We start from the raw sequence: 26,850 nt of genomic DNA on the forward strand, positions 1-26,850 counted from the left end.
TACTTGAGGATCTCCTCCCAGTCAGGGGGGTTGTCGTAGCGGCCGAGGTTGGGCTTCAGCTTGCCGCTCAGAATCTTCAGTGCAGTACTCTTTCCGGTACCGTTACCACCAACAAGACCCAGGACTTGACCAGGTCTGGGCATGGGCAGTCTGTGGAGCTTGAAGCTGTTGGCCGAGTAACGGTGGGTGACTTGCGACTCGAGGTTGGTGGGCAAGTTGATAATGTTGATGGCATCGAAAGGACATTTCTTGGGACAGATACCGCAACCAATACAGAGACGCTCGGAGATGAAGGCGATCTTGGAGGTGTTGTCGACCTCAATACAGAGCTTTCCAGTACGGACGACGGGGCAAGATTTCTTGCACTCTTGACGACATTTCTTTGCGGGTGGTTAGAGCGTGTTCTTGTGGCTGGTCGCATGAGGCGTTTGATCGTACCTTGGGCTTGCACTGCAGAGGTTGTCAGTAAGCAGATTGTGAAGCAGAGGGAGCGGCAAACTTACCTTGTCGCTGTTGACAATGGCAATACTGCAGACAGCAGGGTCAGAAAAAGGAATCCCAGAAAATTCTCTCAGCCGGCGGCAGCAGCAGGTGCAAGTACATACCGAGTCAACTTGTCCGACATGTTGGGCGATTGTATAGCGTCGCAGGAGCTGACAAGAAACCGCGGGACAGTGAGTGTCAAACGAGGTCGTCAAACGGCGAGTGAAGACACTTGGGTGACGCGAAGTGGGCAGGAACGACGGAACAATGAGTTGCGCCCAAGCTGATTTCGTGACTTCCTATTGGCTGGCTTGGCTCTGCCCGCAACTCGTCTCCGTCGGAGCGTCGTTCAATCTCAAGATGTCACCCACCTCTCTCACCTGCACCATACCACCCACAAGACCAAAAATACTCTACGCACCGTCTGGACATGGTCTCACATGGCCGGTAAGCTCGTCTTCTATTTCCTGTCGCTTTCCCTGTGCCCTACACGAGTGAGCCTGGTCTTGGCATTTCTTTTGTCTCTGGAGCCGATCGCCTATACCATTCGATATCGCGAGTCTACCGTCGGCTGTATCGCCTAAATCGCCTTCGGTCTGCTTTGTCCGCCTTCTGTCGCCGCCATTTCACGTCCGTAACACCTTTGCTGCTCATCGTCCGCCCTACATCGCGTCAACCGACCATCCAAGACTCGCGTCCACCCTCGATCTATTCCATCAAGATTCCATCTCGATACCATTTCGAACCCATCTACGAGACCTGCCGCACTGTCTTTGGGGGGAAACCGGTCGCCTAGACCAGGCGCTCACCCTCGTCAACTCACCGCTCCGTCCGACCCACCTGTCTCGAGCAATCTTGCTGACTGCTCACTCTATCCAGCCGGCCAGACATCTCTGCTACCTACCCACCTATCTCCCTCCACCATGTCTTTTGAGAACGGCCATTTGTCGTCGCCTGCTGAGCCGACTTACGCGACTCTGGACCACAAACCATCTCGTAGCGAAAGCGAACTTTCAGATGTCAATGATATACCCGACCAAGCTGTCACCGAGTCCATCGACCATGTCATGAACGATGTCGCAAGTCCTCGATCGGATGAAGATGAAGATGCCGATGGCTCTGACGATGGCGATTATGACGCCCCGTCACCCCCCTCCAGAGCCAGCGTCGACTCTCGCCATAGCAGCGTCTCCTCGGATGCCTCGTCGGTGCCCCGCAAGCGCAAGGCCGCCGAGCCCGATGTAGACGATGACCAATACATGCAAGAAAACCCAGAGTTATATGGCCTTCGTCGAAGTGTGAGTCAGCCTGCTGTACTGCTCGTCTTCTTCTCGCTGACAAGTCTTAGGGTCGTGCTCGTCCAACTCGTCGAATCGTGTGTCTTACTATACATTCTTCTAGCGCGTCTGTTACTAACTCCCACACGTAGATCGAGAGCAGTGACGAAGAACAAGACAACAACGACTCTGGCTCAGATGTCAATCCCGGCCGCGCCCGCAAACGCTTACGGCCGGCCACCTCGCGCCATGGTACCTCTATCCTTGACACCTATCTCCTTCAATTACTGACCAAGACGTGCTTGTAGCCTCAGTCCGTCGATCCGACTCCGAATCTGTGTCAGACAGCGATACTTATGGTGGTGCACGCGGCCGAGAGTTCGCAAAAAAGCACCGCCGCAGGCTGCAAGGAGCCTCATCTCGCTCTGCCTCGGGCCTTGCAGGTGACCTTCGCTTCTCTACAAGACAAGCTGGCAAAGTCACGACATACAACGAGGAAGATGGCGACGACTTTAGCGAAGAGGACACGGAGAACATGACACCCAACTACTGGATTGCTGCTGAGGACAACTCTCCAGCCATAGATATCGTCCTCAACCACAGAGTTGGCGAAGGCAAAGGTTTGTTCTTCCATACCCTGGTCCTTTTCAACTATGCGCTGACAATCCTGCTCTGTAGATACCGAGTATCCCGAGAAGAACGACTACGAGTTCTTTGTCAGTACATTCCATTGATCATCGCTTACCCCCGCTAACATCGTTGCAGATCAAATGGCAGGGCAAGGCACATTACCACGCTACATGGGAGCCCTGGACCGAGCTTAGTTCAGTCCGCGGTTTCCGTCGTCTTGAAAACTACTACCGCAAGGTCGTCGAGGCCGAACACTTCTTGGCTCAAGATCCCGATGTAGCACCTGAAGAGCGCGAAAAATACACACTCGACCGCGAGACGTACCTTGATGCTCTCGACGACTACATGAAGGTTGAAAGAGTCATCGGAGAACAAGTCGGCAATGACGGCAGAGAATACTATGTCAAGTGGAAGTCTCTTCCCTACGACTCTTGCACGTGGGAACCAGAGTCTCTTGTCAGCGAGTTGGCTCAGAACGAGATTGATCGCTACCTTGATCGCTCATCCCGCCTGCCTACTTCTGACAAGCGCGAATCGAGTTTATCCACCCGCTCACCTTACAAGCCCTTCCGTACGCAACCCGACTACATCAAATTCGGTCAGCTCAGAGATTTCCAACTGGCAGGCATCAACTTCCTCGCACACAATTGGTGCAAGGGCAACAATGTCATTCTTGCAGACGAGATGGGTCTGGGAAAGACGGTTCAGTCAGTCTCTTTCATGAGTTGGCTGATTCATGACCGTCGTCAAGAGGGTCCTTTCTTGGTTGTCGTGCCACTGTCCACCATGCCTGCTTGGGCCGATACATTTAACAACTGGACGCCGGACATCAACTACATTGTATACAACGGCAACGAGGCTTCTCGCAAAATTCTTCGCGAACATGAACTCCTCGTTGATGGCAACCCGAGAAAGACAAAATTCAACGTCATGCTCACGACTTATGAATATATCCTACTCGACTCTGCCTTCTTGTCCCAGATGAAGTGGCAGTTCATGGCTGTAGACGAGGCACATCGGTTGAAGAACCGAGATTCGCAGCTTTATGTCAAGCTCATGGACTTTGGTGCCCCGAGTCGTCTGCTCATCACGGGTACGCCTCTGCAGAACGAGCTCAAGGAGCTGTCTGCCCTTATGGACTTCCTCATGCCAGGCTTGATCAATATCAACGACGACATTCCGATTGACGACTCCGAAGCTACCAGGCAAGCTCTCGACGACTTGATGAAGGCCATCTCTCCCTACATGATTCGCCGCGTGAAAGAGAATGTTACCAGTGATCTGCCGGGCAAGACTGAGAAGATCATCCGAGTCGAATTGTCAGACGTTCAACTGGAGTACTACAAGAACATCCTCACCCGCAACTACGCCGCTCTGAACTCTGGCACAAAAGGACAAAAGCAGTCGCTACTCAACATCATGATGGAACTCAAGAAAGCCAGTAACCACCCCTTCATGTTCCCCAACGCAGAGGATCGCATTCTTGAGGGCAAGACCGGCAGAGAAGATCAACTGAAGGCTCTCGTAACGAGCAGTGGAAAGATGATGCTTCTCGACCGTCTTCTCACCAGACTGAAGGCTGATGGCCATCGTGTGCTTATTTTCAGTCAGATGGTCAAGATGCTTGACATTGTTGGTGATTATCTGCATCTTCGCGGACACCAATATCAACGTCTTGATGGTACCATCGCAGCAGGCCCAAGACGTCAGGCCATCGACCACTTCAACGCTCCTGACAGCAAGGACTTCTGTTTCATCCTCTCTACACGTGCTGGTGGTCTCGGTATCAACCTTATGACCGCCGACACAGTCATTCTCTTTGATTCCGATTGGAACCCTCAAGCGGATCTTCAAGCCATGGCGCGTGCTCACCGTATTGGACAGAAGAATCCTGTCACAATCTACCGCTTCGTGTCGAAAGACACGGTTGAGGAAGAAGTCTTGGAGCGCGCCCGTAACAAGCTCATCTTGGAACACATCACCATCCATCAAGCAATGACAGAGAAGGAAGCCAAGGCGCTCAGATCCAAGCTTGATTCTGCTGGCGTCTCCACTGCTGAACCCGTAGCACATGACGATCTCTCTCGCATCCTTAAGCGTCGTGGACAAAAGATGTTCGAGCAGTCCGGCAACCAGAAGAAGCTTGAGGAACTCGATATCGATGCCGTCCTCGAGAACGCCGAAATCCATCAAACTGAACAGGCAGGCGGTGGCATCACAGCAAGTGGAGGTGCAGACTTCTTGAAGAGTTTCGAGTATACCGACGTCAAGCTTGATCTCGAATGGGATGAGATCATTCCTAAGGAGCATCTCGAGGCCATCAAGGCTGAAGAGAAAGCCAAGGACGAAGCGCAATACCTCGAATCCGTCATCGAAGAGAACCAGCCCAGAAACGCAAAGCGAAAGTCCAGAGAAGACGATGCCCGGGAACAGCGAGCGGCCAAGAAGAGAGCTCGAGATCTGGCTGCTCAAGCAGCCGCTGACATCGAGTCTGACAATGACTCCAACGCTGGCGCAGATCCTGAGCGTCCAATGAGCGAAAAGGACATCCGTAACTTGATCCGTGCTTACGAGAAGTATGGTTCGATTGAGGAACGCCAAACTGAAATCATCAAGGAAGCCAGACTTGTTGGCCGTAACATCGACCTTCTCAAGGCTACTCTCGAGGAGGTTGTAGGCATCAGCAAGAAACTCCTCCAGGACGAGCAAGACCGCGTCTTGACCCTCGAGCGTGAGACTAACAAGCCCATTACCAAGAAAGACAAGAAGGCGGTTCTGTTCGATTTCAAGGGCGTGAAACGCTTGAACGCTGAGACCTTGACCGAGCGTCCTCTGGAGATGCGTATGCTTCGGGACGTCGAGAAGCAGCTCGGTGAAAACTGGCGCACTTTCCGCATTCCAGAAGCATCCAAGCCTGCTCACTACACTTGTCCCTGGGGAGCTCGTGAGGATGGCATGCTGTGCATTGGTATCGCCAAACACGGTTATGGTGCTTGGGTGGCCATTCGTGACGATCCTGATCTTGGCATGGGTGACAAGTTCTACCTGGAGGAACATCGTGTGGGCATCAAGGAAGAGCGAACCAAAGGCGACGAGAAGAATGCAAAGTCGCCGGGAGCCGTGCATCTTGTAAGACGCGCAAACTACCTTCTCAGCGTTCTCAAAGACAAGACAAGCAACGGCACCAATCTTGCAGCCAAGAGGGCGCTTGAAAACCACCACCGTAACAACAAGAAGGCTCTCGCCTCTGGCAATCGTCAAGCTGGAAGTGTGTCTGCAAGTCCGGCTCCTGGTGCGGCTCGTAAGATGAACCGCGAGGATTCGTACCGCTCGCGCCTTCACAATGACCACCGTGGCTCATCCGACCGTCGCCAGTCATCTAACAACGTTGGCCACAGAGCATCGCCTGGTGGAGCTGAGCGTATCGACAGAAACAGACACCACCGCGATTCTGAATCCAGGAAGCTGCCACGTCATGCTGGTTCTCCTCTGGCTGTCTCTAATGGAGATCGTCCAGCATCTGAAGACCACATGAGGCGTATTGTTGAGCCTATTCGTGACTGTTTGGGCCGCATTAGAAAGGCCACAAAGAGTCACATTCCGGACGATAAAGAGCGTGCAAACAGTTTGAAAGAATCACTGCAAACAGCTGGCAAGTTCTTTAAACAGAAGGCGGCTGAGAAGGGGAAGACGGTCGAGGACAAACTATGGTACGCTCTGGTCTGACACTTTGTTCGACTATAAATGCTAACAAACAACAGGGACTATCTTGCCGAGACGTGGTGGCCGCAGGCTAAGAACGTCGACAAACGCACGTCAGGTCAGAAGCTCCGAACTCTGTATGAAAAGATCGCAGCCGCCAACAAGGCGACCTAAACCTGGACCTGTATCCAAAGTCGTGATTGAGCAACACATATGATTACGAAACAGAAGGATGAAACGCATTCTGTGGACGACTAAGTGTCGAGAAGCATGATTTTCGAAGTTGCAACGATACATGCATTGAACGGTACTATGAGTATCGGTGGGGAGCATTGGATTATTGAAGCTGTTCTTTTTGCGACAGGCGTTACGAATCGACAATGGGTCGAAGGGACAAAATCTCAGCATGGGCTGGCCAACAGGAGTTATGTTGCTACATTCGCTATTGCCTTTCTTGTGCATTACCGCTCGCCGAAAGCGTGCCACACGGAGTTCTGAGAAAAGGAGAAGCCATATGTTTAGTATTGGCTCGGAGATATACAAATAATGAAAAGAATTACTAGTCTCAACATGCGTGTTCGTCACTTGAAGATACGACATACAATTCGTGGTACAAGAGCATGGATGAAACTCCTTGAAGACGAGGCGGCCATTGGTTGCCGACAAACAGTTCGAAGATCCAAAAGCTTCGCGGCATCTCGTCCTCTCGGATGCCACGGCCGGCGACCAAAAGAGGCGCGGAAACGTAGGGTGCTGATCGATGGCGACTGATCACGGCTGGCTGGAGGCAGACCTAGACCCCTCCTTCAACACGGTCAGTCTCGTTAATAGCCATAACATTTCCAGCCTCGTTGGTTAACAGCATTTGTTGAGCATCGCAGTACTGACACAAAGCGCTGTGAACATTTCTGACGATAAGACGTCCATTCGCGTGAGAGCCCCGCCGCAGCTGGGCCTGATTCCGATCGACTCGGACCCCAATCGACGTCAGAGCCCCCGAGAAGAGTGCGGGCGTCATTCACATTTTCCTCCATTCGAATAATGCCTTCTTTCAAAAGCATACGCAGGCAGGTCCTGTGGAATTTGAACTCGAGATATATTTACGGACGCTATGTGAGTTTCACTTGGTGGTAGCCTCACTCACATGGCCTTTTGAAGCTGACCCAATTGTGTCCGCGACAGCCTCTCCTACACACCTTAGTATTCATCACCGAGTTAATCATGGTTTCCTTCCTGGTGTCAAAATTCAACAGCTACTATGCTGCGAGACCAGGTACGATTGATCAATTGCGACAAGTCTAGCGAATACGCGCTGACCATTGACTCTAGTTCTCACGACCATGGTCACCAACGCCGTAAGCCCATCCACGATCAGACTCTATGACATATCCCTGACGTCTCCTTCAGATTCTTGGTGGTGTAGCCGACACTGTCGCTCAGTCTATCACAGCAGTCAGGGAACGCGCCGTTCGCAAACCTGGTGGCCCCGACCCCAGGTCCGACCGATTGGCTATCGAGATCCACGAGGTGGACCGCAGAATCTCTGAGGAGGAGCTCATCCCCGACTCCAAGGCTCTGCCTCCACCATTCGACTTTGAGAGGTACAAGAAATCAAGAGCAAGACGCAAAGGATCAAGAGTGCTGATACAGCGGACAGATTGACGAGATTCATGGCATACGGTTTTATCATGGCTCCCATTCAGCACAAGTGGTTCGGCTTCCTCAACCGTATCTTCCCCTTGGCCAAGGGAGCTGGTACCAGTGCAGCAGCAAAGAGAACGGCCTTTGATCAACTTCTCTTCGCACCCGTCGGTCTCGGAGCCTTCTTCACCTTCATGACGGTGGCAGAGGGAGGTGGTCGCACCGAGATCCAGAAGAAGTTCCAGGATATCTACATCCCCTCGCTCAAGGCCAACTACTTGGTCTGGCCTGCTGTGCAGTTGATCAACTTCAGACTGATGCCGCGCCAGTTCCAAATTGTAAGTGGTAGTCGATCATCCGAAGCAAAGAGTGATGGCTAACGAGTTGCAGCCCTTTGTGTCTACTGTTGGTATTGCATGGACTGCTTACCTTTCCCTGTCCAACTCGGCAGAGGAAGCTTAGAAGGTCCTCTTTAGAGAACGGGCTGGGAGAATATGTTGATTATCTTCAAGCATTACAGAGCGGGATGGGTAGGCGTTCTGGCGCGTCTACGGGCCGATCGATAGACAGGTCGATTAGTGCATTAACATTTTGAAAAATACACCGATTACGAAGATGCTTGGTCTGGAAGGGGTTACATGTGACGCTACGTGAAGTGAGCAGGTGATAGGATGGTGGTTTTGACATGGAGAAGGTTGATATCTGCTGGTGGAGTGGTCGCAAGATGTAGAGGGCATGGTAGTGAGAATGTCGGAAGCACATCGGAGGTGACGCAGACTTTTGAAGAGCTGCCCCTCGTGCCGGCCGAAAGCTGTTGGGGAAAGATTCAAGCCCCTCACACCACAACTCTCCACCAAGCATCGTTGTATATATTACTCTGTGCGCCGTTCCCTGCTGCTGTCTCTCACACCAAACCGTCTAACATCTCAATTCAGTCACAATGTCGCTCTCCAACAAGCTTTCCATCTCCGACGTCGACCTCAAGGGCAAGCGTGTCTTGATCCGTGTATGTTTCCATTGGGCACCAAGCTACCATTCCAAACCCCTGCTGACCATATACAGGTCGACTTCAACGTCCCTCTCGACTCCAACAAGAACATCACCAACAACCAGCGTATTGCCGGTGCCGTCCCTACCATCAAATACGCCGTCGACAATGGCGCCAAGGCCGTTATCCTCATGTCCCACCTCGGTCGTCCCGACGGCAAGGTCAACGAGAAGTACTCGTTGAAGCCCGTTGTTGCTGAGCTCGAGAAGCTCGTCGGCAAGAAGGTCACCTTCACCAACGACTGTGTCGGCTCCGAGGTCGAGAAGACCGTCAACGACACCAAGGACGGCGGTATCATTCTCCTTGAGAACCTGCGTTTCCACGCCGAGGAGGAGGGCAGCAGCAAGGACTCTGAGGGCAAGAAGGTCAAGGCCGACAAGGCAAAGGTTGAGGAGTTCCGCAAGGGCCTGACCGCTCTTGGTGACGTCTACATCAGTGAGTTACACGTTCTCTGCGCCTCGACTAAGCTACGCATACTGACAAGACCTTCTAGACGACGCTTTCGGTACCGCTCACCGCGCTCACAGCTCCATGGTCGGTGTCGACCTCCCCCAGAAGGCTTCCGGCTTCCTCGTCAAGAAGGAGCTCGACTACTTCGCCCAGGCTCTCGAGGAGCCCAAGCGTCCTTTCCTTGCCATCCTCGGTGGTGCCAAGGTCTCGGACAAGATTCAGCTCATTGACAACCTTCTCGGCAAGGTCGACAGCCTTATCGTTTGCGGTGGTATGGCCTTCACCTTCAAGAAGACCCTCGAGGACATGAAGATCGGTGACTCGCTCTTCGACGAGGCTGGCAGCAAGACTGTCAAGGACCTTGTTGAGAAGGCCAAGAAGAACAACGTCAAGATTGTCCTCCCCGTTGACTTCATCACCGCCGACAAGTTCGACAAGGACGCCAACACTGGCAAGGCCACCGACAAGGAGGGTATCCCCGACGGCTGGATGGGTCTCGACTGCGGCGAAGAGTCGATCAAGCTCTTCAAGGAGACCATCGACGAGGCCAAGACCATCCTGTGGAACGGCCCCGCCGGTGTCTTCGAGTTCGAGAAGTTCGCCCGCGGCACCAAGGCCACTCTGGATAACGCTGTCGCCGCTGCCCAGTCTGGCAAGGTTGTCATCATCGGTGGTGGTGACACTGCCACCGTCGCCGCCAAGTACGGTGTCGAGGACAAGCTCAGCCACGTCTCGACCGGTGGTGGTGCTTCGCTCGAGCTGCTCGAGGGCAAGGAGCTCCCTGGTGTTACTGCTCTCTCGAGTAAGTAAATTCTTCCGAAAAGAGTGTTTTCTTAAGTCGCAAATGGGAGATATCCGGGATCTGATTTATACCACGGGCAAGGCAAGCAGAGCGAGTCTCTAAGAATACGTCCGAAATGCATTTATGTTATGATTCATCTATGACCGTGTTTCTCTTTTCCTTTGTCATGAGTGGGTTTGTGGGAATGAGCTTGGTTTGCTTGTTCGTGCCTTTCTCCGTTCTCTTCTCGATAATGGTGTGTATTCAGTACTCCGTGACGCCGTGCCATGCCGTTTCCGTGTCAAACCCTCGATTTGAGTCACTCTTCGAAGTGGTGAATATCATTGACGGGCTGATTGCTTTGGTTCGCGAGGCGATGTGGGTTCAACCGCGCTTTTCCATCTTGTTGAGCTCTTTCCTGGTCATGGGGTTAGTATGCGGTTGGGGCGGGTGTGGTTGTGATGTAGACACATACTGGAGCTGAACCGAGAACTCGTCGCTTGTGTCATCGTCATCCCAGCTCTCCTCCCAGAGATGTGTGGTTCCTGCGCCGGCGCCGGACGAAGCGAGTTCCTCCTCTGCGGGCCAGTCTGTTTGTCGCAAATGATTAATTCCATGGCCTTCTTTGAGAGTAGAGCAATGGCAAACTCAAACGCACCTTCTACAGGAAAGTCTTCGAACTCGTCATCTTCCTCCAGCTGTGCGGCCTGCTTCTGAGGGGCTAGTGGTTGCGAGTCGTCCTTGCGGTCTGAGACGACGGCCTTTGTGGTGGTAGCGTCTGCTTGTGCTGCGCCGGACATGGTTGCGGTATGTGTGTGCGTATATGCGGATGTGAAAGGTCGTGTGTGCGATGAGGTTGCGAGGCGACGATGGTATTGACGAGCGGCGGTAAGTGATAGCTACCAGGTAGTCGTGATGGTGTTGGTCTCTCACTTGGGCTGTTGCCATCATGGGCGGCCAAACAGAGCAAACACGAAGCTCTCGTCTCCGCAAATTCCGTATACGATGGCTATACGAGCAGCGATGATATCACGGTTTGGGTGGTTAGGTCAGGTTGACATTCCTGTCCAAAAACCCACTCTGCACGTATCAAACATGAAGAGGTTTTTGGGAGCTGCAAAGCTCAGTACCTCGAGCTCGACTCACTCGTTGAGTGCTCTTGATGAGCCTCAGGCACGTATGTAACTTGATCCGTAGCATCCAAGGCACGTGGGCTGATAAACATGCTTAGTCGAGGATGCCATGGCTGCTGTGTCATATATACTTAACGATGGTAACTACTGTTCCACTGCGTATCAGCTACCAAGATCCAAACTCACCACTGTCCAGATGTCGAGACGGCAGAGTCAGAGTTGTCCAAAGGCAACTCGCCCTTCCACAAGGTACGCCTGATATATAGATTCCCCATCCGGCTGAGCAGACGGCTTACTGCATATCAAGTAGTTGGGTCAAGGTGTTGTATCCTTCTTGCGAGCCGCCCTCGGTTTCGAGCAAGACATCATGCGAGAAGCCTCTGAAAGACTAGGACAAGCCGAGACTGCCGCCTACGACCATCAACGCCATGCCGACAAGAACGCCTACCAATCAAAGATATACCCGCCTGGAAGCGAGTACGCCCTTTGTCTTGCCGAAGCTCAGCTTATGAGTGCTGTCGTCGCGGTTCTGAACGAGAGTCTCTCCGAGAGTATCAAGGGTTTCTACAAGATGAGGAAGGCCTATGTGGCTTTGCAAGAGATAGCAGATGCTGAGAAGAGATATATGAAGAAGAGAAGCTCGACTTCTGTGGCCAGTACAAGCACAAGGTCAACCGTCAACCCGGCTCCTTCGATAGCTTCCACAGCTCCCTCGATAGGAGGTCAGACTCTGGTCGCCCAGGATGAAGACGACGACGATGACTTTGTGGACGCCGATGAGAGTTTTACTGCTCCTGCGACACCCACAACATACCAAGGTCATTTGGAGTCTAAGGAACTGGAGTCAAAACTAGGAAATCTGTCCATTCGTCCTGGCTCGTCATCCACGATGACTCCTGCGCCGCCTGTCGTAGAAGAAGATGACTTTAGTGATTTTAGCAATCACCCTGTTGATCTTTTCATTCATTCCGGCTCCAACCTCTGCTTCGGTCTTCTGCAACTAATGCTATCCTTGATACCACCAGCCTTCTCAAAACTCCTCTACATCATTGGCTTCAAAGGTGACCGCGAGCTCGGTATCCAGATGTTATGGCGAGCTACCCGATACACAAATGTCAACGGCGCCATGGCAGGCCTGATCACATTAGGATATTACAACCTCACTGTTGGCTTCTGCGACATCGTCACCTCGGATGCTTACCCAAAGGAACGCTTGACGAATCTGCTGGTTCAGATGCGCAAGCGTTATCCCCAATCTCGTCTTTGGAGACTCGAAGAGGCAAGAATGCTGGCTGCTGACAAACAGCTGGAAGATGCTGTTACCATGTGTGGCACCCATGAAAAGAGTCCCCTCAAGCAAGTCGAGGCATTGCAGTGGTTCGAGAAGAGTCTGAATTGCATGTACCTGCACAGATACGAAGAATGTGCTACTTCATTCTTGACCGTAAGTCTTTGCCTATATTATGACTTGCAAAAGATCCAGCTGACATGACAAAAATAGTGTGTCGAACTCAACAACTGGTCTCACGGCCTATACTACTACATAGCAGGCGCCTGCTACGTCGAACTCTACCGCGAAGCAAAATCCGTGGACTCAGGCCGAGCAGACAAATACGCCTCTCGCGCCACAGAACTCCTCCGCAAAGTCCCCATCCACGCAGGCAAAAAACGCTTCATGGCGCGCCAACTCCCCTTTGACACGTTTGTGACTCGCAAGATTTCAAAATGGGAAGAACGAGCCAAAGCTCGTGGTATCCCTTTCATCGACGCCGTAGGCATCGCTCCAGTCGAGGAAATCATATACTTTTGGGCTGGCTTCAAGAGGATGAGAAAAGAGCATCTGTTGCACTCTTTGCAGCGATTGGACTGGAGCGAACAACACAAATGTCACGATAATGCCGTCGATGAACTGGCTACTCTGTCTCTGCTGCGAGCAACCGTAACACGCTGGCTAGGCGACACACACACTGCTCGCAACATCCTAGAGACGCAAGTGTTGAATCACGATAGCAGTGAACTCAAGGGAGGAAATAAAGATAACTGGTCTTTGCCGGTGGCGCATTACGAAATGTCTGTCATCGAGTGGATCGAAGCTGGCGGTGAGAGAGGCAGCAAGCAGCAGTTGGACGCTTGCTCGAGGTGGGTGGAGAAGGCTGCGAGGTGGGAGGCGTATGATTTGGATGCTAGGTGGGTTTTTTTTTTCTTTTCGCTTCTCTTCCTCCTTTCTCCCTCCCTTACCTGGCTTTTGTTGCTTTTTGGTATACCCCTGCACATACACCCCACCATCACTTTCCTTCGTCACCACTTCTTGATGTTGGTACCCGAGCACCTGGTCTCGCTGCCACCCAGGCCTACCTTGTTGTATCTTTAAAGATTGCTTGGTCCGTCGGTAACTATTGATGCTAATTCTATCGTTCTCACAGGGTCGGTCTCAAAGTCACGACAGCAAGGGAGACGTTAAAGAAATGCGGCATCACTGCTGCCATCGCATAGAAAAGAATGGCGGATCTCTCTGCCCAAAAGGAGCATCCTGCATAACTGCTTGCATTGATTCCGAAACGCTCCAAAGAGATGGGAGAAAACCCACAGGTTCATGCATTTGGATAAAGGTCGGGTGCTGTTTTCCTGGGTTAGCCGTGGTTACATATTCGCTTGGGATGGTAAGTCATGCAGGTCCAAATGCCTATACAAATGCTATGATTAACCCTCCTTTGATATTCTTTTTTCTTCTCGCTCATCCAGTTTTTTCATGTTTCCTGAAAGCGCCCGTTTCCGTACCTTCAGTCGTCACAGGAGGCAAAGTTGGTGGCAAGACCTCCAACGTTGCCATGTCATGTGAAGGCCGCGCTCTTTCGTTCCTTGCTTGCTACTTTGTACACAATACACTTGGAAGCAATTTTGCTCGGGTCGTTTACCAGAGGGAGTGTTTCTCCTTCTCGTCGCGAGGGGGCTAGCTGCCAGATCGCCGGGACTCGTCTGCTTGAACAGTCTATCGGGTAACCGTTGTTCGTCCAACCCTCTCTTTCAGGGTGTGACTGCCTTTTCTGTCAAAGACGTTCTCTTCAATCGCCGTCCCCTGTGTAGTGACGTGGATCATACATCACAGGAGACGCCCGTATCATCGATATCGAGGAAGCAACGAACAAAGTGATGATTCGGATCAAATGGTAACAACAGAGAAGAGTTTCAAAAAAAAGTGGTCTGAAGAGAAATAAAAAGTTACGCAACAGTACAGAAAAGGTTTAAATAGATATCCAGAGGAAGAGTCAAAAACAGCAAAAAGGGGTATTGTTCCAGAGTTCATCAGAAGCCGCCGATAGTAGTAGTAGTAGCAGTAGTCAGACCCCAACCAGGCCAGCCATGTTTTTAGACCAAACGCAATCCTCATAGTGGTGATGTGTGTCTTTGGTGTAATCAAGCCCAAGAACAACCAGAGAGAGAGAGGGGACAGAAGATGAAAAGATAATAGGAAAAAAAGCAAGAATGGAAAGGTATAAAGCGGGGTGAAGAACAAGAGTGATCTGAAAAAAAGACAAACGCCAGTGCAGGGGAAGTGATGAGTTGAGGTGGGGTTCATGGAGTGAGTAAACAAACAGGGTACTGGGTAATAGGTGCAGGGCGAATGCAGTGATGCATCGAGGGGGAATCCAGGAGTAATGGGAACAACAACGAAACAGATAAGGAAAAGGGTGTAGGAGAGCAACACACCAAGCCGGCCGAGTTTCGATGACGGACTCCTCTATCCAGGACTGTTCTCAACAGAAGTAGGCGCTGTTTCGTCCGATGTCACCCAAAGCAGGCGACGTTGCAGCTCTTGTATGACCTTCAGCCTAAGCAGATTCCTCTCCGAAGGCGGATTGTCGTAAGGTATAGCCACGTGATTTCTTAGACAAGACTAAAGCTGAGAATCGTCGACGATAGATATTGAGCCATAAAGCAAGTTCCTGTGCTCTGGAGGCAAGCGTTGAGAATTCTATTGGTAGCGTTGCCAGTCTTGAGGTGTCATGCCCGCAGCTGGGTTGGTAGATGGGGGTGCCCATCCATGCATCTGCTGCTGAGGTTGACCAGGTGTACCCTGCTGTTGCTGCTGCTGCATGGCAAATTGCTGTGGGCTTGGACTAGCTTGATACATGTTGCGGTTCATACCAGCAAAGGCACCAGCTGCACCCATATGGTGGTTCATGGAAGGGTAGCCACCCATGGCGGCCATCTGGGGAGGATGCATGGGCGACTGCTGTGGTGGCTGCTGGAACTGAGCCATGTTGTGGGCCTGTGACAAGGGAGAAGGCTGAGGTTGCGAAGGCGGCCACATTTGACCCTGCTGGTAGCCGTACGAGGGAGTTTGCTGGCGCATGGAAGCCATGGCCATAGCGGGCGAAGTCTGGTGCATCTGCGACGAGGGAAGCTGCTGGTGCATGGAGCGGACGGGCGACTGCATGGGGTTCTGTTGGTTCGGCTGGTGGAACTGAGAGGGCATCATGTGGGCGGCTGCTTGCTGATGGGTCATCATTGAGGGCTGCGAAAGAGATGGCAGACGGCTTTGAGGCGACTGTAGACTATGAGGAGCAACAGTTCCCAAGTCTGTGGTGTCGGGCAGAAGCGGCTGCGGAGGAGGGGTCGGGGGCTCATGGGGGCGCTTCCAGTAGTCCTCGTAGTATTGGCTGCGCACAACACGCTGTTGAGTCAGAGATTTATTAAACTCAGCGGCCTGGTTTGCTTGTGTGAAGACGTCTTGAGGGTTGCTAGGCTGAGTGCGATCTTGGTAGGCAGGTCCATTAAGCTCCTGTCTTGGGCGAGCAATGCCACGGAAATCGGCGACTCTAGGGTCATCAGAAGGCATGTTAATCATGCTGAGAGGCGCAAGCGTGACGGGGTGAATGCCAGCCGGAACGGTGGGTTGGTCGATGCCAGGACCGTTGGTATATATAATGTCGGTGTGCGGCATGGCAGTCAAGGTAGTCGTGTTGGTGCTCGCTTCGGCAGCCGCTGCTTCTCTCTGCTTGGCAGCACCAGGTCGCTTTTCTCCAGCTGCATCTTCTTCGGTAAAGCCCTGGCTTCTCGCTTTGGATTCCCAGTAATCGTCGCGAACTCGTCTTCCGTTGGTAACGACGCGACTTCCAAACTGGCGGAACATGGACCTTGCCGTTACAATGGCGATTTGCCTAGAACGGTACGAGTATGGCAGAATCTCTTGTTGAATGAGATTGTCCTTCTCCGGTTGGTTGGCGATGATCTTGTACAGCGATCGGTTCTTATTGAAGAGCAGGTACGAGTCACGGTAGCCTAACGCGCGCGCGCATTCGGTGGCGAGCATAAAAAGCTTCTCGCCTCTGTTGGGCACAGTGAATGTTCGGATGCGGTATTCGCGACCTTCGAGCGGGTAGCCATTGCTCGACACCTTCTTCTCGCCAGCTTCGTCGATCTCGCGTGGGATGTATTCATCGCCTTCAGCGCCGAGCTGGTCTGTGGTGTGGTCTCTGACGGTAGGCAAAGCCTTGACGACAGTTGTCTTTTGACCTGAAGCGGGCGTTTGTCTTTGGGGTGAAGCCTGCGAAGGTGAGGACTGGTTCCCGCCTTGCTTAATCTGGGGAGTCTGTACGGCAAGCGGCGACGACAGGTGGACAGGGTGGGATGCCATCTGTGGACTATCGGCAGTCTTTTGCTTGGGAGGGCGACCGCGCTTCCGTGGTTTGAAGTCGTCTAACACGTCAGCACTTGAACGCGCAAGCTGGGAAGAAACGTTGACAGCGGACGTACCGGTGTCGGCGGGTTCGGCCGGGGAACGGCTGCGCTTCAGGCCTCGATTGTTATATGCCGAGTTGTCGAGGGCTGGACGAGGGTGTCAGTGGGAAGGGTCAAGCATGGGAATGGTATAGGGCTGTCGCGCAACTTGGGCGGACGCGGCGACGTACTTGAGTTCAGCGCAGCAGGGTTGATTGTGCCATGACCGTCCATGGTACGGTAGCATAACCCAAGGTCTGGACTGGGGGTGCTCTGGGGTTGCGGACTGGCGCAGGAGCGGTGAATGCAAACAAGGCCGTGTTACTCGATGTGCAGAATTACAGACTCATTGGCGGCGCGAAACGGGTCGGCGGAGTCGCTTGAGCGCAGGGATTCCAGATAAGCTTGCTTGTCGGATCCTGCGTGTCGGTGCTGCGGACCAAGATGCAGCGGCGGGTGGAGAGTTGGAGGCAAGGGCGCGACGCGTGTTTGAGTGTGCTGGTGCTAGCAGACGTAGGGTGATGGATGAGGATGTCGGACGTGCTGGGCGAGCGCATTCGATCCCAGTCTGAAGACTTGGCTCGAGCTTTTGTCGGCTACAGAAAAGCGTTCCAGTCAGCGTCCAGCAAAGACTCGGACCTTTGGCAAAAGCACAGGAAACAAACGCGAGACAAGACGCTGCCTCATCAATGCCGCGTCGCCACTCTCGCCAGTGCAGCCAATAAAACAGCGTTAAACTCACTTTTTTTCGTTTCGCCTTGGAATGTATGTCAGCTCGAGGCAAGGGATGGCGACCGGGGCAGCAGTACCTGGGTAGCAGCTCAACTGGCAATCGACGAAACACTGGGACAACGCGTAGCACAGAGTCTTGTCCAAAAAGCAACAACCGCAAAGACGCGCAGGGGAGAGATCGGAAACGAGTCTTAAGGATCAGATGCGCCCGTCATGAAGCGACAAAGTCGTGTCCAAGGGCGATCGCAGTTATGCCCGACCAACCAGCTTCTTGCCGCCGCCGCCGCCGCTCGCCTCACGTCATGTGCCTTCTCTACCTGCACCTTTCAGCCAAAGTCCGCATCGGCCTTTTGCTTCCTCCCGAGAATGCGGTCCGCGGAAGTCGTCCACCGACTACTTTGTCCCGTCACGCGCTCGACAAGTGACATATAAACACTAATTCCACCATCTCGCTCTGTCCCCGACATGCTTTGTTCAATTCGACTTGTCTTCCTTGCCATGTCATGAGCAGCGCCGGTAACCGCGCGTATCCACCGGCCTCGTAAGTCTTTTTATATTCGCATCGCCAACTCCGATCCTTCAATCCCCTAGTTTGCAGCTAGGAATCTCCTCAATCTCCGTCTCGCTTCTTGTCATTTCATAAGGAAATCCTTCCGATCTCTTATTATACCGCTGTCCTAAGGCTATCACTTCCTCCTCCTCCACTTCCAACACCCTGAGTTACCTCAAGTCTTCAGCGTCTCCATCGAGATCTGCTGCAGGTGTCCGCTGCGCTCTCTGCGTGGCTCGACGTAAGCCCAGGTTGCGCAGTGCCATGTGTTCCTCCGCTTTCCTCAGGACGCCATGAGCCTTGCTGTCACAGAGAAAGTCCTCTTACAGTAATGATCGGACCACAAGTCTTCTTGTTGTTGAAGACTTTGTGCACGCGTCGCTTTCAATCGACGACGACCAGCACTTAGCTGACCAAGCCTGATGTCGACAAACGAGGCTTGGTTAACGCTCCTGCAGCCACGCACCTGAGCTCCGAGCTGGTCATGAAACCCCAAGAAATCTGCACCTAACGCGCGAAGATCGCGTGCATGACGCGTACTACTCTACCATGCGTTGGCTCGTCTTCTACGATGGAGCCACCTCCCATCGCCATCTCGTTCTCGGCCTCTTTCAGTGCACGGAAGAATAAACGTTCGAGCCGAAACAGGTCATTGCAGCTTCGAATCTTTAACCCGGCGGCTGGTTGCTTCGAGGCAACAGAAGCGCTTTTGCCTGTGTCGAATAGGGATACTATCTACATCTTCAAGCCATCGGGGTAGCCGAGAGCTGATGATTGGTAAGACCATTTGATCTTCTATTTGCTTAATTCGGTAGGTTGCCGCTTTGAGGCTCTCTCACAGCCACCCGGCCCCGCAAACTGCTGCTTCTTTTCTCTCGGACATGACGGGCTACCTTTATCGATTATTCATGATTGGATGCATTTAATGAATTTTTCCGACCGAGGTTCGACTTTTTGAAATGAAGGTTTCCATATCAATATCTCCTTCTTGAGCCTAAATGCCTACATCGCTTGCTTTTGAGCATGAAGAGCTTGATCTGCAACCGGAACGATGTCCGAATGGTAGATTATGGGTTCTTCCGTTCCGGTAATGTTCCAACTGTGGTTGTCCAAGGTGTGGACTGGACCATTCAAGTGTGACTATGATGTTTCGTTTGCACGAGAACGCGTGGGTCTGATATCTGAGAAGGACTTGAGGCAGCAAAACTTGATCTAGCATCCAGTAACGTTCATCAGGAGTCGATCGTATGATGTGGGCAGTGTAGATGGCAAAGGAGCAATGGAAAGCATGCTGGACTCCATTGTGCTCGACGCGTGTGCAGTGAAGCCTATCTTCTACGCCGGCCACAATGCTGAGGTAGTCTGTCTTCCTATCCTGATGCTGTTTCGTAAACACATGTCTCCCAGCCGTAAAACTCCCGGAATGCTGTTATGATTTGCCATGTCGCATCCATCTCTTCAAAAGGGCCACTGCTTCTTGGAAGCGACAGGCTTGTAGCCACCACCATAGCCACCACCGTAGCCTGACTTGGCGCCATATCCATGACTGTGCTGTTCAGCAATCTGCTCCGCCTGGCTCTTGTAATAGTTCAGCTCTCCCTTCCACATCCTATACCAATAACCCACATCCTCAGCCGCGCCATCAACACCTCTTTGCGACAGCCAGAAAGCAAGCACCACAAGGCCACCCCAGAAGGCGATGTTGAAAGCCAGTCGCACCCAGAAGAGCACGCTTTGGACCAGCATGTTGACGAGTTTGAGTGAGATGTAGAGGATGACGAGCATGAGGGCGATCTTGGTCAAGTCGGGCTTCTCGAGCAAGGACTGGAAGGTGGGGAGGAGGTAGTTGTGGAAGATATTGTTGAGGGTTGAGAGAGGGCCGAAGAGGTTAGGAGTCAGGTAGCCATGGCGGAAGAGGTAGCTGGCCCAGTCTGCGTGGTATGTTTGTTAGTGGTGATGGTATTCGCATGTGATCGTGTGCCTCACCTTGTACGGCGTCCATGACTGCGGGCGTAATTTGAGATTGTATGTTCTCTGACACGGAGATGGAGAGACAGCGGAATAAATGTACTCAAGTTGCTTTCGTAGTGATGGCAGAAAGGATGACGGGGTTATGTGAGTGTTGGAAGACATGTAAACACCGAGCTGGATCTCAAACCCCAAGCTTCAAGTGCTCCAACACATGCATCACTCGCTCAAGCCTCGTGTTTCCCAGGCAGCGGGTTTTGATGTGATCCGAACATCTCGAGATATACTGAGTTGTAATCGCTCATACAGTTTTAATCTCAGTCTTGTGATTTTATCGACACAGGTCGCTGCTCGGTTGTTTCGAGATGCTCACATAGGTTGCCCGTACGAGATCGGGTTATATATTGACCCTGAGCAATCAATAACTCATGCTTCGCCGCTTTAGCTCATCTGGGAGAGCGCCAGACTGAAGTCCACTTCTGTCCCTCTTGGATCGCAAGAGTATTCTGGAGGCACTGTGTTCGATCCACAGAAGCGGCATCGATTTTTGGTCACCTATCTCTCTTGTTGGATCTCCGCTGATGAGAACGAACTATCTTCGATCTGGATGACAGTCACTTTTGCGCTTTTCGTAGGTTCCAGTGTGATCAAATTATTGAACCCTTCGCCTGCTTCATCAACTACACCACAATCCTCTGCTGTAGGTCATGCCCGGAACGCGAATTCGCTGGAATCTCGGAAATGACAATCGATGAGAGGTTTCTGTGTTTAATTCCCTCGTCGAATTGTGCCCTGTGTCACTAATTCGCTCAGTCCAAGTGGGACTCGTTTCGCGCGTATCCTATCGCAAGACGCCAACTGTGTTGAAGAGACCGAAACACATGGAGACATTCAGGAGACCATGGCTCAACCAGATCTAGAGGAGAAGAAAGTCAGTTTCTCACTGGACCGAGCACGTGCTGCGTCGAAGGTCTCTGGGAGGATGTGGTAGGCTCGACGACCATAGGCGGTTGAGAAGCAGCCAATGAACGTCGCGAACAGAGCGCACGAGGGCAGGCCGTCGACTCTCAACTCTACAGTTGAGGCACACGACACAGTCGTGCCCCTCGTGCGCCTTTTGATAGGGAAAGTGCCTCTATGCGTGCATTCGCGCCTGCGACAAATATGTCGCCTTCTGCAAGCCTAGGTTTCTCATTTGTTTCCTCATTCCTGTCCATTCCCTTGCCTGTACAAAAACCCTTTTCTGCTACATCATACTTCATACTCTGTAGCCTGTGATACCATCAAGGTGAGGCTTTTGTCATACCTCTCTCACACACACACAAATGGCTTCATCACATCTGCCTCCCACTCCGGCCTCATCGACGGATATCCGGGGCAAGGAGAAGCTGGTGCCTCTTGCTCCTGCTTTCAATCTTCCACCCTCGGCATACGCAGAAGGCAGTGATAGAGCTACCTCATCACCTCTCTCAAGTCATGGTTCCGACTCATCGTACCACCCTCATTCACCCGTGTCCCTGAACAATGCGAGACGTAAGTCCAGCGCTGCTCAGTCGAGCTTGGCCAAGGCAGACGACACATTCGCTCTTCCTCCACCGCCAACTCGCAACCGTAAGATTATCCAGATGAAGCCGAAGCCTGCAGCTGGTGAGAAGCAACCAGAATCCGAGGTTGAAGCAGCTCCAGCAAAGGCCACTGGTGGTAGAAAGAAGGGTGCCAATGCAAGCAGTACGGCTGCTAGCCGTAAGGTCGCTCGCAAGACTGCACACAGCTTGATTGAAAGACGACGACGCTCCAAGATGAACGAGGAGTTTGGTGTGCTCAAGGATATGATTCCAGCTTGTCAGGGTCAAGAAATGCACAAGTTGGCCATCCTGCAGGTCAGTCACCACGAACAGTCTCTAAACAGAATAGCCTACTGACTCTCCTCAAGGCAAGCATTGAATACCTTCGATACCTCGAGCGTTGCATCACCGACCTCAAAGCCGACAACACAGCTGTGAGACAGGGCTCAATATCACAGCCTGTCCTCCCTGCTCCGCCTGTCCCACAACCTGCCACTGTTGTCGATCAACCCATGGAGCCTGAAGAAGACGAAGACCAAGAAATGTCCGACACAAACCACTCAACCGGTGCTTCAACACCCAACGGTCCCCTCCTCTCCCACGTACATTCCCGCGAGTCCATCCCATCTCTGGCCTCTCTGCCTTCCATGTCTCATTTCGGATACAAATCACCTGCCATTGCACCTTCCGACGCTTCCTCTTCTCGACACTACAGTATCTCTTCTACCTCTGCCCCATCTTTCTCTCCTTACATCCACTCACAACAAGCATCGCCCTTTTTCGCTCCAACCGCAGGTCAACATGAGCCTGCCCCCTTCGCACTCACAAGTCCTGCATTGAGGGCGCAGGACTCATCCCTGCGTCCCAAGCCAAATACCATGGGTGAGGATATCAATGTTCGTGAACGCAGAGAAAAGGACTTGGATCGCGAGGCCATGGCCGCTCTGCTAATGTTGAACTCGGACAGGAGGGTCTACAAGGACAAGTCCGGTCGTGGTATGAGTGTGCAAGACCTTTTGAGCAATTAAGGTCGTGGGCTAACTCGATGTTTGAAACGTATGCTTCAAAACTGCATACAAGAGAAAAATGATGGCCATGAAATTGATGACTCTGCGGTGTACAGGACGTAATGGGTGTTTGGTAGTGACTAGGTATAATCAAAAGCATTCTCGTTTCCAAACCCTTTCATGTATTCTCCCCTTGTGCTGTGTGATTTTATTACTATGCTTTGTCAATTCCAGTAATGTCACGCGTGACTGATTGGAGCCACAATGTTGATGCCATCTTCTATGCTCTTTATGCCATTGGGTCAGTGTTCAGAGGTGCTGCTGCACACGCCGACTTGCAATGGTGATGTCGAGTATCAAGTTATCGACCAGGGTGTTACGGCCAACAGCAATCACAGACTGATAGTCTGATATCGCATAGGACAAAAGCACTGGAGCATCTGTGACGACGGCGGACAGCTACCATAGACATATGGATGCAGAATTCTTTGAAAGAACGATGCAAGTCAAACAAAGTATGATGGACAAGAAACGTACAGAGCACAGCAACAAGATGGAGTCCAGATCGACGACAGACATGCAACGAGACGCTCACAGAATCAACATATAGAGAAAATGAGCCTGAAAGTGTTTTGGGCAAGACAAACTTTTGATGTACAGTCTACAAAACAATGGTTACAACAAGTGAGTATGAGAAAAAGCTTGCAGAGGCACAAAAATATCCAAGAATACAACATCAAAGCAGAAAAGAAGAAAACCAAAGCCGTGCTGTATGCCGTGTCTATCAAGAAAATCCCACACAAACCCCGCTCGTTTAAATGCCAAAAGAGATATCATCATTACAGTTCATATGCCTCATCCAGTCCATATCCATGAACCCACCATCCGTCGAGTCAAAAGCAGGCATGGTGGGGAAAGTGCCATCGTCAAAGGTAAACGACTCTCCAGCTGCATCTAGATTGATCAGGGTGTCGAAATCGGCATCTAGAGCAGGGATGTTGAACGCAGCTGCTGTAGTGTCGTCAATTTGACTGTCGGTGGTGTGCTCGGATCCTGGAGGTGTGGAGGCGAGGAAGTTATTTAGGTGTTGAGCCAAGTCGTTTTCTGAGACTTGTGGTTCCATCTGCTCGGTTTGCTGTTGGCGTGACTTGGTGTCGTTGGTGGTGGCTGCGGCAAGTTCTGGAGGCGGTGTCAGGCGGCTCACGTTCGCGTGGCCCAGTCTTGCTGCCTTCATTACGTGGGAAATGTTGGCCACGTGTGTGGGTCGTGGTGGTGGGCCCATCTTGGGAGGAGGTAGTGTGATTTCTGCTTTGCGGATCGCTGCTTCCAGGAAAGCGGTCGAGAAGTCTGCGGCTGCGTAGATGTCGCGGAGCTTGTTGAGAATTTGCATGCACTGGCAGAAGCCTTGGAGACTGGCGCGTCGGGTGGTCTCATCTGGTGCCTTGATATCGAGGAGATGGATGATGATTGCCGGCAATAGGACGGTGATACCAGAGGTGGGTAAGCAGCGAATGAGGTCAAGCTCGTTCAAGTTTTGAGCAACGGCAGTAAGTCTGTTGGCTGCGAATCGAACGGTCCTGCGCGAAGTGTCCAAGACCTCGGAGGCCATCTTACGCGATGGCGCAGCTGTCGAGGGAAGAACTTGCGGTCTGTGTAGAGCCGAGAGCGTAGCCAGATAGACCATATGCAAAAGGGAGCGATGTAGCGCAATTGTTCCCTTGCCAGCTGTAAGATCGAATAATGAAGAAGGCTTGTACTTGGCCTCAGGTGCGATCGAGGCTTTCCATTGTTTAAGCTCCTCGTCACAAGCCTTTACAGAGCAGTTTTCTGGGTCGTCTTTACGCGCTACGAGCATCATGGTGGTGCGTGTGGTTCCCTCATGACTCTGTACGCCATGATTGTTGTGCAAGACCGAGTATTGTGTCGACAAGACATGACTGATACAGATGCACAACTTTGCCTTTTCGATACACATGATGGCCAGGTCCCTTTGCATGGTGGTATCTTGCATGATCTTGCAGCTGGGTGGTATGCAGGATGACTGGCTGGTCAGCACGTTGAAGTCGAAGTCGTCTACTGTCAGCATCGGTACGTCGAAATCCTCGTTCTTTATCCTTGTCGGACGACGCATTCCCAAGGCAATCATACGGTCACGCATATAGGTCGCCCACCAGATACGTTTCCAAAGGCGTCTTTGTTTGGGATCCATATTGGAGCGTTCCGGATTGCGGTGGAGGCCGATCGTATGAGAAAGAGAAACGGCGATACCCATCCAGTGGTGACTATCTTTTTGGTCATCTGGTGTCTCATACCAGAATGTCATGAGAAGTAGCGATTGGATCAGAGAGATACGATCGGATTCGTAGTCAAAGTCATATAAAAGCTGCATTTGATGATAAGTTTTCAGTTTAGTGATGCAAAGCGTTTATCACTTACCCTAGTCTTTTGGAAGAACTCTCGTCTAGCGGCCCTTCTATTCGTGTATCCAGCAGTTTGAAGATATGCCATGTCTACCGAAGCGACACCTGCGAACATGATTGCCTGGAACAATAGTAGACTGACGGCTGAGGTGGAATCGTTGGTGTCCACAGTATGGATGAGCTCGTGGACGTCTAGCAATGGCATGTATGGGTGGATGTTTTCTACGAAGCATCGTAATAGAGCAGCGCGCAAGGCGGGCGGTGGTATTGTGAGGGCGCCCTTCCTTGCCAAATACGACAGATCATCCGGGCCGAAGGTCGAAGGGAAAGTTCTGATAAAGCCAGGAAGTTGCTGATGGGGAGATGAAGTACGAGCTTCTAGGCCAAACAAAGAGATGGGATCAAGTCCTGAAAGAGAGATGCTGTCCGTCGGATCCTGGGGTATGGAGATCGATCTTGCTAGGCTCTGACGACGAGCAGAGTCGAAGGATTGAGGATTAAGGTCTTGATCTAGACACGAGAATCAGTCTGCTGTTTGAAGGCTTCAAATGGAGGTGACGAACATAATGAATGAGGCAAGTGACCCGGTGAGTCATGGAAGCTGAGATTCTGTGGTATCGAGGCAGGAGCAGGTGGAGAGCAATCTCCTGCTGCGTTTCCCTCTTCGTCTCCTTTTGTCCACTTCCTTTACACAATCAGTTAGCAAGAATGGTCGAGGACACGATTCAGATCAGGCACTGACTTCTTGCGCTTGCTCTCAGAGACTATGCATTCGACCTCGTCGAGCCTGCAATTGGTACAGGGACTCTGCTCAACGACATTGCATCGTACTTTGCGAGCTCTGCACGACTGGCAGGCCTTTGAAGCACGTCTCTTGACACTCTTGTGGATCCTGGTGCCGGTAGTAGGCAGGCCGGCGTCGCTGGCTTTCCGTTTCGAGTTGGGAGAGCTCGAGGGTCTGGCCGGGGCCAATAGGTCGCCATTGACAGATGAGTCCGACATGATGTATGGTCGATGGTCAGGGGATATGCAAAGCGCTCGCGCGGGAGGTCGTGGGGGAGCTGCTTACCTTTGTATGCAATCTACCCAGCGGCCACCAATTCATTTTTGGTTAATCAGCCTTCAATTCTCCTCCCCCATGATCCACCAGCCCCACGGTGTGGAGACTCCACGAACTTCTTCTGCTGCACGGTGACAAACCGCCTGCCAAGCAGAACCTCCACGTCCGCGCTATGGGCCTTTCAGGGATGGCGCGAACTTACCCTCGTTAGACTGCCCTGGTGATTCGCCGACGTGTCACTCCCTTCCGATCGTCGGTCCAGCGGCTCATGGGTACGCTGACAGATGCGAAGAACTTCTCGAGGTCATCACAGCAACAAGGAGATCGCCATGCTGCTCACGAACCACACGGCTTGATCTCCGCATGCTCCCACATGAGTCCCAGTCTCATCAAGCCATACCAGTAGACGGAAAGAGGCCGCGGGCCAGCTCCATCACTTGCGGCCTCTCCGTCTGGGGCATTCTAGATTGGAAACGGGTACGCGCGCATACAAACATGGGAGGAAGACTCGAGCGCCGTTCCCGATCTATACCGAGACGGGCATCTCTCGCGAATTGGACCGGAACTCGGGAGCATGTGAACTGGTTTCACTCGCAAAAGTGCGAGGATGATGCGCGTGTGCACAGCCGACTTTCTCACAGACACGGCAACGGTCTCGGCGTGCCGGGCTACCGTACCCGCA

General features: G+C 52.2%; 9 protein-coding genes across 9 annotated transcripts; 5 read left to right on the forward strand and 4 right to left on the reverse strand.

Moving 5' to 3' along the window:
* Window positions 1–1,550: 1,550 nt before the first annotated feature.
* M436DRAFT_64818 (SNF2 family DNA-dependent chromodomain-containing ATPase) lies at window positions 1,551–6,266 on the forward strand (the record flags this gene model as incomplete). The annotated part of the gene is made up of 7 exons (XM_013570869.1): window positions 1,551–1,781; window positions 1,832–1,858; window positions 1,913–2,012; window positions 2,069–2,380; window positions 2,439–2,476; window positions 2,526–6,100; window positions 6,152–6,266. 7 exons carry the CDS (start codon window positions 1,551–1,553, stop codon window positions 6,264–6,266), a joined length of 4,398 nt encoding a protein of 1,465 aa, XP_013426323.1.
* An 867-nt stretch (window positions 6,267–7,133) lies between these two features.
* On the forward strand, window positions 7,134–8,195 carry M436DRAFT_49062 (uncharacterized protein; the record flags this gene model as incomplete). The annotated part of the gene is made up of 6 exons (XM_013570657.1): window positions 7,134–7,205; window positions 7,275–7,365; window positions 7,422–7,447; window positions 7,500–7,693; window positions 7,750–8,071; window positions 8,124–8,195. The coding sequence occupies 6 exons, from the start codon at window positions 7,134–7,136 to the stop codon at window positions 8,193–8,195; spliced, it is 777 nt and encodes a 258-aa protein (XP_013426111.1).
* A 478-nt stretch (window positions 8,196–8,673) lies between these two features.
* Window positions 8,674–10,041, forward strand: M436DRAFT_73759 (phosphoglycerate kinase; the record flags this gene model as incomplete). The annotated part of the gene is made up of 3 exons (XM_013570939.1): window positions 8,674–8,739; window positions 8,796–9,216; window positions 9,275–10,041. 3 exons carry the CDS (start codon window positions 8,674–8,676, stop codon window positions 10,039–10,041), a joined length of 1,254 nt encoding a protein of 417 aa, XP_013426393.1.
* A 355-nt stretch (window positions 10,042–10,396) lies between these two features.
* M436DRAFT_82932 (uncharacterized protein) lies at window positions 10,397–10,812 on the reverse strand (the record flags this gene model as incomplete). Its single annotated transcript, XM_013570940.1, has 3 exons — window positions 10,397–10,430; window positions 10,488–10,602; window positions 10,671–10,812. 3 exons carry the CDS (start codon window positions 10,810–10,812, stop codon window positions 10,397–10,399), a joined length of 291 nt encoding a protein of 96 aa, XP_013426394.1.
* Window positions 10,813–11,107: 295 nt separating this feature from the next.
* Window positions 11,108–13,638, forward strand: M436DRAFT_49576 (uncharacterized protein; the record flags this gene model as incomplete). The annotated part of the gene is made up of 6 exons (XM_013570768.1): window positions 11,108–11,189; window positions 11,244–11,285; window positions 11,342–11,394; window positions 11,456–12,589; window positions 12,647–13,332; window positions 13,569–13,638. The coding sequence occupies 6 exons, from the start codon at window positions 11,108–11,110 to the stop codon at window positions 13,636–13,638; spliced, it is 2,067 nt and encodes a 688-aa protein (XP_013426222.1).
* A 1,480-nt stretch (window positions 13,639–15,118) lies between these two features.
* M436DRAFT_49252 (uncharacterized protein) lies at window positions 15,119–17,145 on the reverse strand (the record flags this gene model as incomplete). The annotated part of the gene is made up of 2 exons (XM_013570705.1): window positions 15,119–16,974; window positions 17,046–17,145. Coding segments are annotated over 2 exons (1,956 nt in total), but the record flags the coding sequence as incomplete, so codon positions are not given.
* Window positions 17,146–19,606: 2,461 nt separating this feature from the next.
* M436DRAFT_64823 (uncharacterized protein) lies at window positions 19,607–20,150 on the reverse strand (the record flags this gene model as incomplete). Its single annotated transcript, XM_013570870.1, has 2 exons — window positions 19,607–20,079; window positions 20,135–20,150. The coding sequence occupies 2 exons, from the start codon at window positions 20,148–20,150 to the stop codon at window positions 19,607–19,609; spliced, it is 489 nt and encodes a 162-aa protein (XP_013426324.1).
* Window positions 20,151–21,441: 1,291 nt separating this feature from the next.
* Window positions 21,442–22,709, forward strand: M436DRAFT_73763 (uncharacterized protein; the record flags this gene model as incomplete). The annotated part of the gene is made up of 2 exons (XM_013570941.1): window positions 21,442–21,996; window positions 22,050–22,709. 2 exons carry the CDS (start codon window positions 21,442–21,444, stop codon window positions 22,707–22,709), a joined length of 1,215 nt encoding a protein of 404 aa, XP_013426395.1.
* Window positions 22,710–23,502: 793 nt separating this feature from the next.
* M436DRAFT_82937 (uncharacterized protein) lies at window positions 23,503–26,110 on the reverse strand (the record flags this gene model as incomplete). The annotated part of the gene is made up of 4 exons (XM_013570942.1): window positions 23,503–25,071; window positions 25,125–25,618; window positions 25,672–25,793; window positions 25,851–26,110. 4 exons carry the CDS (start codon window positions 26,108–26,110, stop codon window positions 23,503–23,505), a joined length of 2,445 nt encoding a protein of 814 aa, XP_013426396.1.
* Window positions 26,111–26,850: the final 740 nt, after the last annotated feature.

Source organism: Aureobasidium namibiae (genome assembly GCF_000721765.1).
Source record: "Aureobasidium namibiae CBS 147.97 unplaced genomic scaffold scaffold_11, whole genome shotgun sequence".
Lineage (NCBI taxonomy): Eukaryota > Fungi > Ascomycota > Dothideomycetes > Dothideales > Saccotheciaceae > Aureobasidium > Aureobasidium namibiae.